Source organism: Mytilus trossulus, chromosome 7, assembly GCF_036588685.1.
Source record: "Mytilus trossulus isolate FHL-02 chromosome 7, PNRI_Mtr1.1.1.hap1, whole genome shotgun sequence".
NCBI lineage: Eukaryota > Metazoa > Mollusca > Bivalvia > Mytilida > Mytilidae > Mytilus > Mytilus trossulus.
The window spans coordinates 75,178,503-75,195,083 of record NC_086379.1 but is presented as its reverse complement, the minus strand read 5'-3'; the positions used below and the strand labels follow the sequence as shown (position 1 = coordinate 75,195,083).

Sequence of the window (16,581 nt, the reverse complement as noted above, 5' to 3'; positions counted from 1 at the left end):
ATTATTGGAATGTTAAGTAATCAGACACAATATAACCACAACTAAGTGTTATATTACTAATATGAAGTAAAATCAAGAAATAATTAAGGGATAAGCTTTGTCTTGATTTCATTGTTCAACTTGTTAATCATTCATTAATCAATTCTCCTTATATCATGTAGTAGTTGCCACTGTACAAACATAACCAGCTTCAATCACCTAAACATGTCCACTCTATTTAATCAAATTGATTGATCTGTTGAGCAGACTGGATTCTATAGGTATCAGATTTGTTTGTAAAAAAACATAGTTGATATTTCTGATGGAAGTATCATGTTTTTCTCTGTTACTATACACAACAATCTTCATCTATCCTCTGTTAATATATAATCTTCTATGGACATTCTATCCTCTTTTATATACTATACTCTATTAACACTCTATCTTCTATTAATATACTAACCCTTGTTCCTTTCTTCTCTGTTTCTTTTCTAATAATTAGCTAGGCGGAGAATCTGTTGCTAACACAATGTATGCTGTTGTAAGAGCAGCGAAAAAATTTAAAGAAAAAAGAAGTGTATCATTTGCTGAGAGTAGTGATGATTCAGGGCTAGAAGCAAAAGAGGCATCAAGTGCTGAACTTCTCTTGTTACAACACGAAAAAGAAATGCAAGCAATAGCAATGGAGAGTCTTAAGACGAAGGTAGAATCTTTAGAGGATAGATTGAAACTGCTCCAGGATATGGTTATGGGTGACAATGCCTACCAGAATAACGTGGCTGATCTCAAAACATGGCTGACAGATATGGAGAATCGGCCCGACCCATTAGAAGGTTTGATGTCAGAAAGTTCAAGTGAACGAGAGAGTACACCAGTAGAAGTAATAACAAAGAAAAGTGAATTAAAAATTGAAGATCCAAGTGATTTTGAACAAGACATGATGGATATATTTTCAAAAGATCCAGGTCATCGTGACAGCTCTGAAGGTTCAACTGTTATAGTAGGAGATATAGTTATTAGTAACACCAAGCTTAGAATATTAGCATATGTTCTAAATGATCAGCTTCACACTGTGAGAGATAAGATATTCACTCTTGATCAAGAGTTAAAAAAAATGGCTAAGGGAGTAGAGTTTGCTCTTTTAAGAGCAAAAGTAGCGGGAATGGGTGAAATGGTAAGTAAGAAACAGCTGATCTGAGATGACATACTTTGTGGTCATAATAAAGTACATCGACAGAATCAGGGCCTAATAAGTTCTCAATTCAAATATATATATTTTTAAATTAAATCACATTTGGTACATGAGTAGCCTCACATTTTATGTAATTTAAATCCCAAAGTAGTACTATTTAGTTTATGCATTGAAACTCAATAATTGTTATATTTTTGTTATTTAATTATAATTTCTGAACATGAGTATGCAATTTTAAAAACTGCACATGTATGATGAAAAAACACGGAAACAAGTTTGGTTAGATATTGGGCTATGTGATTTTTTATTATTTATTTTTATTTAATTGAGAACTTAATTTACTTCTTTTTCTGTATATATTAAATCTTATTTTCTCTAAGTAAGATATTGTCTTGTTCTAATATCTTATCTATTATTACACATTGCTACTATAAGGATTTGGAGTCAGTATTTTTTCAAAGTCCTCCAGTACTAAGACGATTATCTGAAGTAAAATTTGTTTTGGATCGCCATAGTAACATGAGGACTTCTAGACCAAACACAGTGCCAGAGGTGGGCGTACATATTGTATAGCTTTACCTGGCTTTACCTGGCTTCACCTTAAATCACCTTTTATTTCACCTGCATGTTTAATAACCTATTTTTAACCTCCACATATTTACATCTCTAGATTAAACCGCTTCATCATTCATTGCTCCTGTCCATGTTCAATGGAGAGTATATAATTTATAATACCATCTTTATTCATATTAAAACCTATATATAATGATTCATAATTAACACATTCTTTTTAAAGGTGTAACAAACATATACTTGAGATTACTTAATCAGGTCGATGAAAGTTTGTATACTTTGTTACCTATGCTATAACAAACATCCAAAGTTATTCAATGTGTGGAGATTCTCAAACTTAATATTAAACTCATGTTAAAAAAAAATCATAACAAACAAAGCAATACAAATGATTTAGTTCTGCTCAATATTTTGTATTAAATTTTATGAATACTAAGTAGATAAAAGAATGTACCATATTTTTGCACTTATTATTTATTGCTAGCTTTTGTTGATGGTTGTTAATGTAATATATTTACTTAGTTATTAAGCTTTTATGGTAGACATCAATATAGAATATCATCAACATTGACCAATGCAGTTATTTTATTTCATTTTTACATTTGCACCATATAAAATTCCTTGGTTATGTATTTCAGATACAAGTTTTATGGGATTACTTTAAGTAACTTTTACATCTAGTCACTTTTGTAATAAAATCTGCACTTTCACCAAACGTCATGCTTAATATATATAAACAGTTAGAGTATGAAAAAATATATCAACTATTTGCATGACTTTTTTGTAAATTGTCAATCTATATTTGGTTAATTTGTAATGAGGTATGTTTAATGTATACTATCTCCCTTCTAAGTAATACTGTAAGTAAAAAATAATAATTTTAGATGAATATTTCCTTTTCCTTTAATCTTCGATGAATAGCATTTTTTTTGCATCTACCTAAGAAAACTTAACCTACCAAGCAGAACTTAAGTTGAGAAGAGTCAACTAAAACAATATATGAACTACTCTTGCTTGTCAAGGCAAAATAATGATTTATTTGGTTAAAGAATAACCAATTCTGTTAAATTGAACACATCATGTTAATGATTTATTATACTAGCAAAATAAATACATAATAATTGTATTATGTAGTTTCATTTTCAAAGAATATAATTTTAAGTTTCTGTCCTATTCTTGGAAGTTTGTTTACCCTATTGTATTAAAAAAAAACTTTCCCACACTACATATTTGATGTATATTTTTTACAGGACAGTGATGCCCTCAGCAGAGCACAGGCAGCAATCCAGCAACTACAAGCTGAAGTTGAGAAACTTCATGGAACAACCAAGGATATCCTCGAAGAAAATTCAAGCAGAGCTAAAGAAATTGAGGTTTGGTTATTTACCATCACATTAGTAGCATATACATTGAATATTTTTTTGCTTTGTCCACATGAATTATACAAACTAACAAAACTATCAAAATCAGAACAAATTAGTAAGAATAATTCTCTCAGTGAGTGCCAGAAATTTATCTTTTCATTCTGATATTAGAACACATCCAATTATAAACTTATAATTAAAGCTTCAATATGATTTCTCTAATAAGTAAACATTATCTTTAAACACTATCATCAAATATTGATCAAATGGTTTCAGGTTATTTTTAATATCAACAAAAAGATGATAAAGTACTAAGAATTCATTATCTAAAAGGGAAATTTCAGTTTAAGGACAAAATTAGTGTCCATAATTGACATTTTAGGTAGCACTCCACAGTTAGGTGTGTAGTTTCGCATTTTGGCCCCTGTGGATTTTTCAAATATGAGAGCTAGTGTGCAATAAAATTCATTTTTGGATAGCTGAGTATTAAAATAGCCTTTGTATTGGGTTTATATGAACATCAAGGTTATGTAATGTATGTAATATAGGCTGTTTTCTGTATGACAGTCCGTATTTGCATGTCCATACCGTACATTGGTCCGGCAATTATTGCAATGTTTTTTTCCAACTTTTTATCGCACGAACTTTGTGATTGGATTTTACGAAAAAATGAGGCGAAAGACACCCAATTTTTATTTGATCATAAGGAAGATTTAAGAAAACAGTTTCTAAAAAGGTATCACTCAAAGGCATTGAAATTCTAGTTTGATCCAAATTTTGGGGGGATATATGACATGTTCACCCCCCTTTTTGCAATATTCTATGGTAAATAAATGCAGAATGTTGCCATGGATACACATGAAAGGAATTAACTTTCATCCTTTTAACTTTTGAAAATTGAATCTATGGAAGATACTGATTACATACATATGCACATGTACAACACAAACAGTTAGGTTAATGTATTAGAAATCAAGGAATAGGAGATGATAAAACATTTTGCGGCTCATTTTTAACTTTATTTTCTAACTGTGGAGTGCTACCTTATGGCACATCAGAAAGCACAGAAATGCACTTTTTAAGATAAGATTGACCACAAATCTTTAGTCTTTTATGTTCTTGTTTTAGTTCTGAAGGTAAAAAAACTGCTAGGAATGCAATTTATGTTAATTTTATTGTTTACTGTCCTTAGCAACCAAGTATACACATTTTGACACTTAAGACATGTTGCGGTCTTAAATTTTTACTCCGTAAGCTTTGCCCTTGTAACCAAAGATTGCGCTTTATATGATAATCTCAGAATGTATCGCTTTATATTTTTGAATGCGAATAAGTCAAATAAACATTTTTAGCAGGATTTTATATTATAATTTGGCATTAATTAAATTTAATGATGCCAGTACTGTTAGAAATTTATACCCTGCTTGAGAGCTTCTAAACCAAGGTTAGGTATGCTATTCACAGCAAAAATTACCTATAAGTGCTTTCAAACACCTAAAATTTGTACAATTTGTCCTCTTATAAGGTAATTTTATAATTTTAAATAAAAAAAAGGGGAAAGTTTTAGAAATTTACCCCAAAAATGAGACAGACTTGGGGTTTTTCACTATGATCCAGCATTTATTTTTAAATAACTTTTTGTCGCGTTTAAACATCAACTGCTAACCTTCATAAAATCTTTATTACTGAACCAATTTTAAAAACTAAGGTACCACTTTCATCGTAACAGCTAGTAGAACACAGAAAATATAAAAAATGTTGATGCAGAAGGGGAAAAATTTCACCTTAAGGTAGCACTCCACAGTTAGGTGTGTAGTTTCGCATTTTGGCCCCTGTGGATTTTTCAAATATGAGAGCTAGTGTGCAATAAAATTCATTTTTGGATAGCTGAGTATTAAAATAGCCTTTGTATTGGGTTTATATGAACATCAAGGTTATGTAATGTATGTAATATAGGCTGTTTTCTGTATGACAGTCCGTATTTGCATGTCCATACCGTACATTGGTCCGGCAATTATTGCAATGTTTTTTTCCAACTTTTTATCGCACGAACTTTGTGATTGGATTTTACGAAAAAATGAGGCGAAAGACACCCAATTTTTATTTGATCATAAGGAAGATTTAAGAAAACAGTTTCTAAAAAGGTATCACTCAAAGGCATTGAAATTCTAGTTTGATCCAAATTTTGGGGGGATATATGACATGTTCACCCCCCTTTTTGCAATATTCTATGGTAAATAAATGCAGAATGTTGCCATGGATACACATGAAAGGAATTAACTTTCATCCTTTTAACTTTTGAAAATTGAATCTATGGAAGATACTGATTACATACATATGCACATGTACAACACAAACAGTTAGGTTAATGTATTAGAAATCAAGGAATAGGAGATGATAAAACATTTTGCGGCTCATTTTTAACTTTATTTTCTAACTGTGGAGTGCTACCTTATGGCACATCAGAAAGCACAGAAATGCACTTTTTAAGATAAGATTGACCACAAATCTTTAGTCTTTTATGTTCTTGTTTTAGTTCTGAAGGTAAAAAAACTGCTAGGAATGCAATTTATGTTAATTTTATTGTTTACTGTCCTTAGCAACCAAGTATACACATTTTGACACTTAAGACATGTTGCGGTCTTAAATTTTTACTCCGTAAGCTTTGCCCTTGTAACCAAAGATTGCGCTTTATATGATAATCTCAGAATGTATCGCTTTATATTTTTGAATGCGAATAAGTCAAATAAACATTTTTAGCAGGATTTTATATTATAATTTGGCATTAATTAAATTTAATGATGCCAGTACTGTTAGAAATTTATACCCTGCTTGAGAGCTTCTAAACCAAGGTTAGGTATGCTATTCACAGCAAAAATTACCTATAAGTGCTTTCAAACACCTAAAATTTGTACAATTTGTCCTCTTATAAGGTAATTTTATAATTTTAAATAAAAAAAAGGGGAAAGTTTTAGAAATTTACCCCAAAAATGAGACAGACTTGGGGTTTTTCACTATGATCCAGCATTTATTTTTAAATAACTTTTTGTCGCGTTTAAACATCAACTGCTAACCTTCATAAAATCTTTATTACTGAACCAATTTTAAAAACTAAGGTACCACTTTCATCGTAACAGCTAGTAGAACACAGAAAATATAAAAAATGTTGATGCAGAAGGGGAAAAATTTCACCTTAAGGTAGCACTCCACAGTTAGGTGTGTAGTTTCGCATTTTGGCCCCTGTGGATTTTTCAAATATGAGAGCTAGTGTGCAATAAAATTCATTTTTGGATAGCTGAGTATTAAAATAGCCTTTGTATTGGGTTTATATGAACATCAAGGTTATGTAATGTATGTAATATAGGCTGTTTTCTGTATGACAGTCCGTATTTGCATGTCCATACCGTACATTGGTCCGGCAATTATTGCAATGTTTTTTTCCAACTTTTTATCGCACGAACTTTGTGATTGGATTTTACGAAAAAATGAGGCGAAAGACACCCAATTTTTATTTGATCATAAGGAAGATTTAAGAAAACAGTTTCTAAAAAGGTATCACTCAAAGGCATTGAAATTCTAGTTTGATCCAAATTTTGGGGGGATATATGACATGTTCACCCCCCTTTTTGCAATATTCTATGGTAAATAAATGCAGAATGTTGCCATGGATACACATGAAAGGAATTAACTTTCATCCTTTTAACTTTTGAAAATTGAATCTATGGAAGATACTGATTACATACATATGCACATGTACAACACAAACAGTTAGGTTAATGTATTAGAAATCAAGGAATAGGAGATGATAAAACATTTTGCGGCTCATTTTTAACTTTATTTTCTAACTGTGGAGTGCTACCTTAAGTGTTAGTTCTAACAATAATTCTAGCTAAATTTCATATCTTAATTATAATGAAAATACAAGTTTTAAATCTTTCTACATTAAACAACACTCTGAACTTTACATTTATTTTTTTATTTTTTTATACATTACATAACATAAATATAAATTGGTATACACTTATGGTCCTTGATTTTGTCAATAGTTGTATTTTTTGCATGCTCTTCTCAGCCTTTGACATCTTGACACTAAATCCATTGGATGTGTCCTGATTGATATTCTAGATTGTCCAGGGAAAACTGTTGTTTATAGAAATTAGAGGGAAGAATTGCATTGATTACAGCTAGATGCTAATAAGGCAGAACTGAATGCCCATTAGAATTAGAAACTTCTTGTCAAAGCAAGAAAATGACACCCAAAAAATAATACCAACTTTACAGGATGTTAAAAGTAGAATACTATCAACATGGAAAAGTTTGGCTCTCAGGTTCCTCTGCTTATCAATCAATAAAATGTACAAAAATATCCAACATTCAAATAATTTTTACAAATAAAAAATATGGATGCAAAGGGTCATTTTTTGATTCTATGGAGGAATAGAGCAATCTAAAAATATCCATGTTTACCATATATTATAGATCATAATAATATTTGTCCTGTAGCAGTTTAAAGTTTCTACATGTGAACCTGTCATATTTTCATATTAATAAATATTTTACAGAAACTATTTGCCTATTGTGACAGACTTCAAGAGGAGAAGGCTGACAAGGATTTCGTCCAATCAGAAATGGATGTTGTAAGTAAAATAAACTTTATATAAAAAAGAAGATGTGGTATAATTGCCAATGAGACAACTCTCCACAAGTGACCAAATGACACAGAAATAAACAACTAAAGGTCCCCTTACAGCCATCAACAATGAGCAAAGCCCATACTGCACAGTCAACTATAAAAGGCCCATGAATGACAAATTCAAAACAAAAATATTCAAACGAGAAAACCAAACTAAGTTTTTTTGGTTTCCAGTACTAATGGGCAGCAAAATAAGCTTTTCATAATACTTTTTTTATGATATATATGCCCCAGCCACTACAGAAAGTTTGCAAAATGTGAAGTAGTTTTTTATCCGTCCATTTAATTTTTTCATAATTTTTCAATATTAATAGAAGATTTTTTTTTTAAATTGGTAAGTGGAGTATATATGCCATGAATAGTAAATTTTTCTAACTATTAGTAGGATACTGTATATTTGATGACTGATGTTATTCATGTTTTTTTTTATATAGAAAGCAGACAAGAGGTCATTGGACAACAAGGTCAACCATTCTTTGTTTGATACAACAACTAACGATATCAACAAGATGATTAAAGAAATATTGGATAAACTTGCAGGAAATGTAAGGAGTATTTCTATATCACATGGTTCAAATGTTCATTTATTAGGAATCTCCACACTTCAAATGTTCATTTATTACAAATCTCCATACTTTAAATGTTCATTTATTACAAATCTCCACGCTTCAAATGTTCATTTATTACAAATCTCCATACTTCAAATGATCATTTATTACAAATCTCCATACTTCAAATGTTCATTTATTACAAATCTCCACGCTTCAAATGTTCATTTATTACAAATCTCAACACTTCAAATGTTTACTTATTACAAATCTCCACGCTTCAAATGTTCATTTATTACAAATCTCCACTCTTTGAATGTTCATTTATTACAAATCTCCTCGCTTCAAATGTTTATTTATTACAAATCTCCACACTTCAAATGTTTACTTATTACAAATCTCCACGCTTCAAATGTTCATTTATTACAAATCTCCACTCTTTGAATGTTCATGTCCAGTGCAGGATGTTTATTCAATATTGTCGACATCGCGATATCTACAATGTTAACACGATATCGTGTCAACATTGTTAACATTGTTTGAACCCTTATATAATGTTTACATCGTTGACATCGCGATGTATACAATGTTAAAACGATGGTGTGTCAACATCGTTTACATTGTTTGAACTCTTATGTATTGTTTACATCGTTGACATCGTTAACATCGCGATGTTTTCAATGTAAACACGATGTCGTGTCAACATTGTTAACATTGTTTGAACCCTTATATATTGTTTACATCGTTGACGTCGTTAACATCGCGATGTTTACAATGTAATCACGATGTCGTGTCAACATCGTTTACATTGTTTGAACCCTTATATATTGTTTACATCGTTGACATCGTCAACATCGCGATGTTAACAATGTAAACACGATGTCGTGTCAACATCGTTTACATTATTTGAACTCTTATATATTGTTTACATCGTTGACATCGTTAACATCGCGATGTTTACAATGTAAACACGATGTCGTGTCAACATCGCTTACATTGTTTGAACCCTTATATATTGTTTAAATCGTTAACATTGCGATGTTTACAATGTAAACACGATGTCGTGTCAACATCGTTTACATTGTTTGAACCCTTATATATTGTTTACATCGTTGACATCGTTAACATCGCGATGTTTACAATGTAAACACGATGTTGTGTCAACATTGTTTACATTGTTTGAATCCTTATTGTTTACAACGTTGACATCGTTAACATCGCGATGTTTACAATGTTAACACGATGTTTCCATTCATGTCCAGTGCAGGATGTTTATTCAATATTGTCGACGTAAAAGTTGCTAATTTATAAGATAGCGAACCGCCAAAAGGGACGTTTAACTTAAACAGGAAAATGATAATGAACATATCATATTGTTTACAACTGTAATTATTAAATTAAAAATACGTGGTCATAAGGAAGGGTCTGATTGTATTGGAGTTTACGGAATACAGAATAATGGGTAAATACTGCAGAATAAAAGGCAAAAAAAAGAAAAGAAAGAAAGATAAGAGAATGATGAGGTGCTAAAATATAAAGAATAAAACTAAATTTCAATAAATGAATGACTCTATTTAGACCCTTATGATAAAAAAGAACGTATATATTCAAAACACATAATCATCATGCATAATCAACACTAAGAACGTTTTAAATTCACAGCATATTTAATATAATTAAGTACCCTCTCGAACCATTTTTTTCGAAAACAATTCGGTGACATATACTTTTTTTCGGCAGCGTATCGTCGCGATGCGGTATGTATGATTCAGGGTATATTTTCGGGGAGGGGAGGGGGAGAGTAATATGATAATCATCTTGGTTCATTAGCGTGTTGTTAATAAGAACAATGAGTTTGGACTTTCATTTTTCAGATCACATGCAGGAAACGTCACAAGTTTAGTCTTCTATACTACATATATATAATTAATAATTACGGCTCAGTTTGTCGGATTTATACAAAGCAGGGTCAAAATTATTATGTTCTAATTTTGTATATTGCATTAAACTTACCACTGGCCGTGTCATGTTTGAAGTGCTATTTGAAAAAGTTATTTATTTCACATGTAGCAACAGAAATTATCAAAGTGTTGTCCAACTTTCCCAAATGTTCCTATGACATGTTACGCCTTTTACTTTTTTTTTTCTTCTTGTTTTTTTCGGGGGGGGGGGGCATGGAAATGAATGATTCGTATCAAGTTTATCATGTCTATTGAAATATTATAAGTTATATGGTTCGCTACTGACCCCCTACGGATCCATAGAGGGTTAGTAAAATCCATAGGGGGTGAGGCCGGAGGGGGTCAATAGTTGACCGTATAACGAATTTATCGCACGCTAGACTTTTTCTGCTGCGTTTTGTTGTAAAATAAACAACGAAACACAACAACATTAATAGATGACGTCACCATCACTGCGTCACCAACCCCCTATGAAACTTACTAACCCCCTACGATCTCATAGGGGGTCACCACGTGACGGCGTTAAACCAATCACAGCGTGATAATTTACCCGGGGTGCGATAATAAACGTTAATAAAATAAAGCACCGTATTATATTGTACATGTTGCCCTTTTTTTTTAATGCTTAAAGTTTGTTCAGGCTAACATAATTTTGGCACTAAAATAAATCATATTTTGATGTACTTTTTCAAACTGTCGTTAACGACCTGTAGGACCAGCAAGTTAAAAATAAGGCCGCTGTAGACGTCAAATAATCTGGGAATATCAAACAATATGCCTAGTTTTATGTTTTGGTACTATTGATTAACTACAACAACAATAAGATGCTTTGCTGAGAGCAGCCTGATACGCCAGCAGATGTTGAACCATGAACAGTTGGGGCACGTTTGGACTCCATATTCTAATACTGTCTGAGTTTTGATTGTGATCATCAAATTTTTGACATAATATAGGTTTCTGACACAAAATATATGTGGTCGAAGGTCTTCAAAAACTATTGTGCAAAATATAACACCCTCTCCCCCCTTTCCATCCCTCTTAGAGTAATTACCCCAAAACTCAATCCCAGCCTTTCCTTTTTGGTATGGAACCTTGTAGAGCATTTTTAGATAGATCCATACACTTAAACACAAGTTATTGTCAAATAGTCAAACTAGCAAAATGCTTGTTTTTGGCCCCTAATTCCTGAAGGTTTGGAGCAATTACATGTACCCCAAACTCAATTTTAGCCTTTCATTTGTGATATAAAACCTTGTGGTACAATTTCAGAGAGATTCATTACTTCTCAATGTCATATTAGACATTTATGAAAATCTAAACGGAACTAACATCAACAGATATAAATAATTCATCAAAGTCATATGATAATTGGTGAAAGCATTTTAGAGATATCGTACAAAAACTGGAAAATCCCCCCTCTTTAATGAATAAAATCCCATTTCTCGGAAACATAAAAACGAAAATCTATAAAATTCTAAAAGGAGCTTACATTAATAGATATGATCAATACACCAAAGTTTCATGAAAACTGCTGAAAGCAATATTGAGTTGTTGTCCGAAAACGGATAAATCCCCCTTTTATAATGAATAAAACCCTATAACTCGGAAACATTTAATCTAAAATTCGTAAAAAGTGAAAGGGAGCTCACGTCAATAGATATAAACAATTCACCAAAGTTTTATGTCAATTGGTTAAAGAGTCTGACATGATGACGACGGACGGACAGACGGATATACTATAATACGTCCCGTAAACGAGCGTGTACACATTTGGCACGTACTATACATTAGGCTTAAACAAAAGTCTACATCAATAGAAATATTTAACACACGCACACACGTATTTATGTAGAATTACATGCTAAAGAACAACCAACACATTAATGGTACGTCTGGTGAAAGAATATTCCACTCATATAGACAAATATTTTGTGCTGATGTTTATGTAATATTTGCCACTGAAAGTTTTGCAAAATTCAAGAAAACATTAGCAAAAAACACTAAAAACAAGTAATTATAGTTCAGATGTAGGTTCGTGTTTAGGTCATTCAATGTGATCACTTGGCTGAAGACAGTGATACAGTGAGGTTTTTGGATTCCGACCATGACTGAAAAGGTTAACCAGTTTTTTTTTAATACAAAGGTAGCTGATTAGCTCTTGATTCTTTGGTTCTTTTGAGAAGACAATGGCCAATATGATATAGCAGAGAGTGCTTAATTTGCTAGCTTTGACTAGGACCCTTACTGAAATAAATGTTAAAAATCAAAATAAAACTCGAACTTTAACTCAAAATTTCACTGAAAGTCGAACTTACGTTGTTGCGATTATGGAGCGTTATATAATTGCGAAAATGTAACCAATTTTAAATTTCTTCCGAAAAGGGCTTCTTTTTTAAAGTACCGAGTTTGTGGCTTCTAAAACGGCATTTCAGGTTTTATTTTCCCGATGTGAATGGACAAGTAAGTGAATTTATTCTGTTTGTAGTCTAAATGGAACGTGTTACTTTTCAGTATTCTGAAGTAGAAGATTCTAAATCTGTTAATCCAGATCCGTAAATTATTTTTAATACGGCATGAGGCAGACATTAGTTTTCCCTATACAACAAATGCAATAAAAAAATTCAGATGACTTCAACTTTGACAATTACTTTATAATAAACTGTTACTGTATGTAATGTTAAAACGTTTCTATGCAGTTAGTTCAACGTTTATATACGTACCATAGACTCAATATAAAATATAAACACGATTTTGACACAATATTGTTAGCATTGCTACGTGAACAATTTAAACAGAAAGGTATATATATAAAAAGGAGAGGTGGTATATGATTGCAAATAAGTCAAATTGTCAGTGCATACATACTAATGGCACATTTATAGATAACCGTATGACCTTTAACAATGAGCAAAGTTTAAATTGCATAGTTAAAAATAAAAGACGCCGACATGAAAAATGGAAACAATTTAAACTTTATAACTAACTGCTTAACTTATTTAAAAAAAAAGAACGAAAAAAAATGTATATACAACAAGATATTGACACTATATTGTCAACATCGCGATATATACGATATGAACGATGTAAACATAAATGTATATACTTTATATATACAAACAAGTTTAATTGAAAACTACGTTCAAACCTATGATTGCTTTGGATAAAAAACGCATTTTTTTATACGTGTGCATGTAAAATAAATTTCGTTGTAGAAGGGTCTAAATACAGCACAAACAACATTTTCCAAAAGACCAAAAAAGTGCAATATATAGCGGATTATCCGGAGGAAGAAAGAAGAATTATTCATAAACATTCTCAACCCGGGATTAAATGATAAATAATATTCGTATTTTAACGTTACATTTTAAAGACTTAAAATGACATTTTAGTAGTCTCCTTGTATTTGTTAACGTCATGCGATGTATACGATGTTAACGATGTAAACAGAAAGGTATAGACTCTACATACACAATATAAACACGATGTTGACACGATATTGTCAACATCGCGATGTATACGATGTGAACGATGTAAACATCAAGGTATATACTCTATATATACAATATAAATACGATGTTGACACAATATTGTCAACATCGCGATGTATACGATGTGAACGATGTAAACATCAAGGTATAGACTCTATATATACAATATAAACACGATGTTGACACAATATTGTCAACATCGCGATGTATACGATGTGAACGATGTAAATAGAAAGGTATAGACTCTACAAAAACATAATCAACACGATGTTGACACGATATTGTCAACATCGCGATGTATACGATGTGAACGATGTAAACATCAAGGTATAGACTCTATATATACAATATAAACACGATGTTAACACAATATTGTCAACATCGCGATGTATACGATGTGAACGATGTAAACAGAAAGGTATAGACTTAATATAAATATGTATACAATATAAACACGATGTTGACACGATATTGTCAACATCGCGATGTATACGATGTGAACGATGTAAACATAAAGGTATAGACTATATATACAATATAAACACGATGTTGACACAATATTGTCAACATCGCAATGTATGCGATGTGAACGATGTAAACAGAAAGATATGGACTCTACATACGCAATATAAACACGATGTTGACACGATATTGTTAACATTGCGATGTATACGATGTGAACGATGTAAACAGAAAGGTATAGATTCTACATACACAATATAAACACGATGTTGATACGATATTGTTAACATTGCGATGTATGCGATGTGAACGATGTAAACAGAAAGGTATAGAACATATTGATAGGATACAATGTAAACACAATAACGACACTATAAAGTTGACATTGCGATGTTGACAATATCGACAAAACATCGTGCACTGGACATAGTTCCAAATCTCAACACTTCAAATGTTTACTTATTACAAATCTCCACGCTTCAAATGTTCATTTATTACAAATCTCCACTCTTTGAATGTTCATTTATTACAAATCTCCACGCTTCAAATGTTCATTTATTACAAATCTCCACTCTTCAAATGTTCATTTATTACAAATCTCCACGCTTCAAATGTTCATTTATTACAAATCTCCACTCTTTGAATGTTCATTTATTACAAATCTCCACGCTTCAAATGTTCATTTATTACAAATCTCCACTCTTTGAATGTTCATTTATTACAAATCTCCATGCTTCAAATGTTCATTTATTACAAATCTCCACTCTTCAAATGTTCATTTATTACAAATCTTCACGCTTCAAATGTTCATTTATTACAAATCTCCACTCTTTGAATGTTCATTTATTACAAATCTCCACGCTTCAAATGTTCATTTATTACAAATCTCCACACTTCAAATGATCATTTATTACAAATCTCCAAGCTTCAAATGATCATTTATTACAAATCTCCAAGCTTCAAATGTTCATTTATTACAAATCTCCATGCTTCAAACTTTCATTTATGATTATTCATTACAAATCACCACAGTTCAAAAGTTAATTTATTACAAATATGATTCAAATGTTCATTTATTATGAAACCTCTAGGTTCAAATGTTAACATATATGTACTGCTTATATCAAAAGATCAAATGTTAGATTATTACAAATATCACATGGTTCAAATGTTGACACTTTTAAAAAAGTAGGACTAATAAGCATGGTCAGTTTTCCAAGTTATATTTTGAGAAATTTACATGGTCTTATGTTTAGACTAAAAAAAATTAAATCCAAATGTTGTTCAAATATTTTAAGTACCAATATGTATTACATGTACTAATTTTCATGGTCAAAAGATTTGAATTCAAGTAAACACATCTCTGTAGAAAAAAAAGACATCATCCATTCAAATGAATTCCTATGGTCAGATAATTGCATTTCAAGTGTTGCTTTTTAGAAGTAGAAATATTTTATATTATACTACATATAACAATGAAGTTGTGTATCACATATCGTATGACTACTTTTACATGCTACAGGAGGAAGCTTGGAACCACCAGTGCAAGGTGTTTACTGAAGATATTGATAGCAAACTGGATCGCTTAGAACTAGATCCACTTAAAGAATGGTTAGAAAGTCGTCTGAAGGCCTTGAATGAGAAACTGAAGAAACAAAATCAAGCACCTGTAGAATGGTCTGAAGATGATGCTGCTGGAATTAGAAGGTTCAATTAAGTTCATGATTCTTAAGCTGCAATTTTTCTCACAGAACGTTGTATTCCCCTATATTTGCATCATTTAACTATTCCAGAAAAATGTTGACACCTTGGCAGTTGATACTAGAGGTAGAAGCACATAGGGAGTGGCTTCAATTACATTTAAATGATGGTGTTGAGGTATAGGGAAAAAAGGTGCCTTAACACCCAACCCCAAGTACATATTTTTACATGGATGCTATAATATATTGAACATAATGAATTTCAATTTGTTTAACAAAGTGATCATGAGCAAGATATATATGTATTAGAATATACAAATAAAATGACTTACGATTACTATCCTCAACCAAGTAACTCAAAAATACTGCAGAATGTTTTTTTAACTTTCTATTGTTTTTGTTTCAGACAACTTATACAGAAATTCCATTGTATATCATGCGATAGGCCAGTAGATATTGTGCCAACAGGGTAAGGAAATCTTATGATAACACAAACATTACACAAGTATTTTATATTGTATACATATTTATGTTCTAGTTAAATTAGAGCAACAGAAAGATCTGATCTGTTTAGATTTCAATGAAAATCTCTCTGTAGGTTTAGTTTCTATTTCAAAATGT

At 31.4% G+C, this 16,581-nt stretch overlaps 1 protein-coding gene across 7 annotated transcripts in view; it reads left to right on the top strand.

The window, feature by feature from the left end:
• Positions 1 to 16,581, top strand: part of LOC134725817 (glutamine-rich protein 2-like) — a 53,564-nt gene that overhangs the window by 25,660 nt on the left and 11,323 nt on the right. For 5 of the 7 annotated variants that reach the window (XM_063590002.1, XM_063590005.1, XM_063590000.1 and 2 more), the window contains 6 exons: positions 482 to 1,153; positions 2,995 to 3,117; positions 7,671 to 7,745; positions 8,236 to 8,346; positions 15,783 to 15,967; positions 16,367 to 16,429. In XM_063590002.1, the coding sequence (XP_063446072.1) occupies positions 482 to 1,153; positions 2,995 to 3,117; positions 7,671 to 7,745; positions 8,236 to 8,346; positions 15,783 to 15,967; positions 16,367 to 16,429 (1,229 nt within the window). The remainder of the gene's footprint in view (positions 1 to 481; positions 1,154 to 2,994; positions 3,118 to 7,670; positions 7,746 to 8,235; positions 8,347 to 15,782; positions 15,968 to 16,366; positions 16,430 to 16,581) is intronic. The other 2 variants (XM_063590006.1, XM_063590007.1) reach the window with 1 other exon arrangement.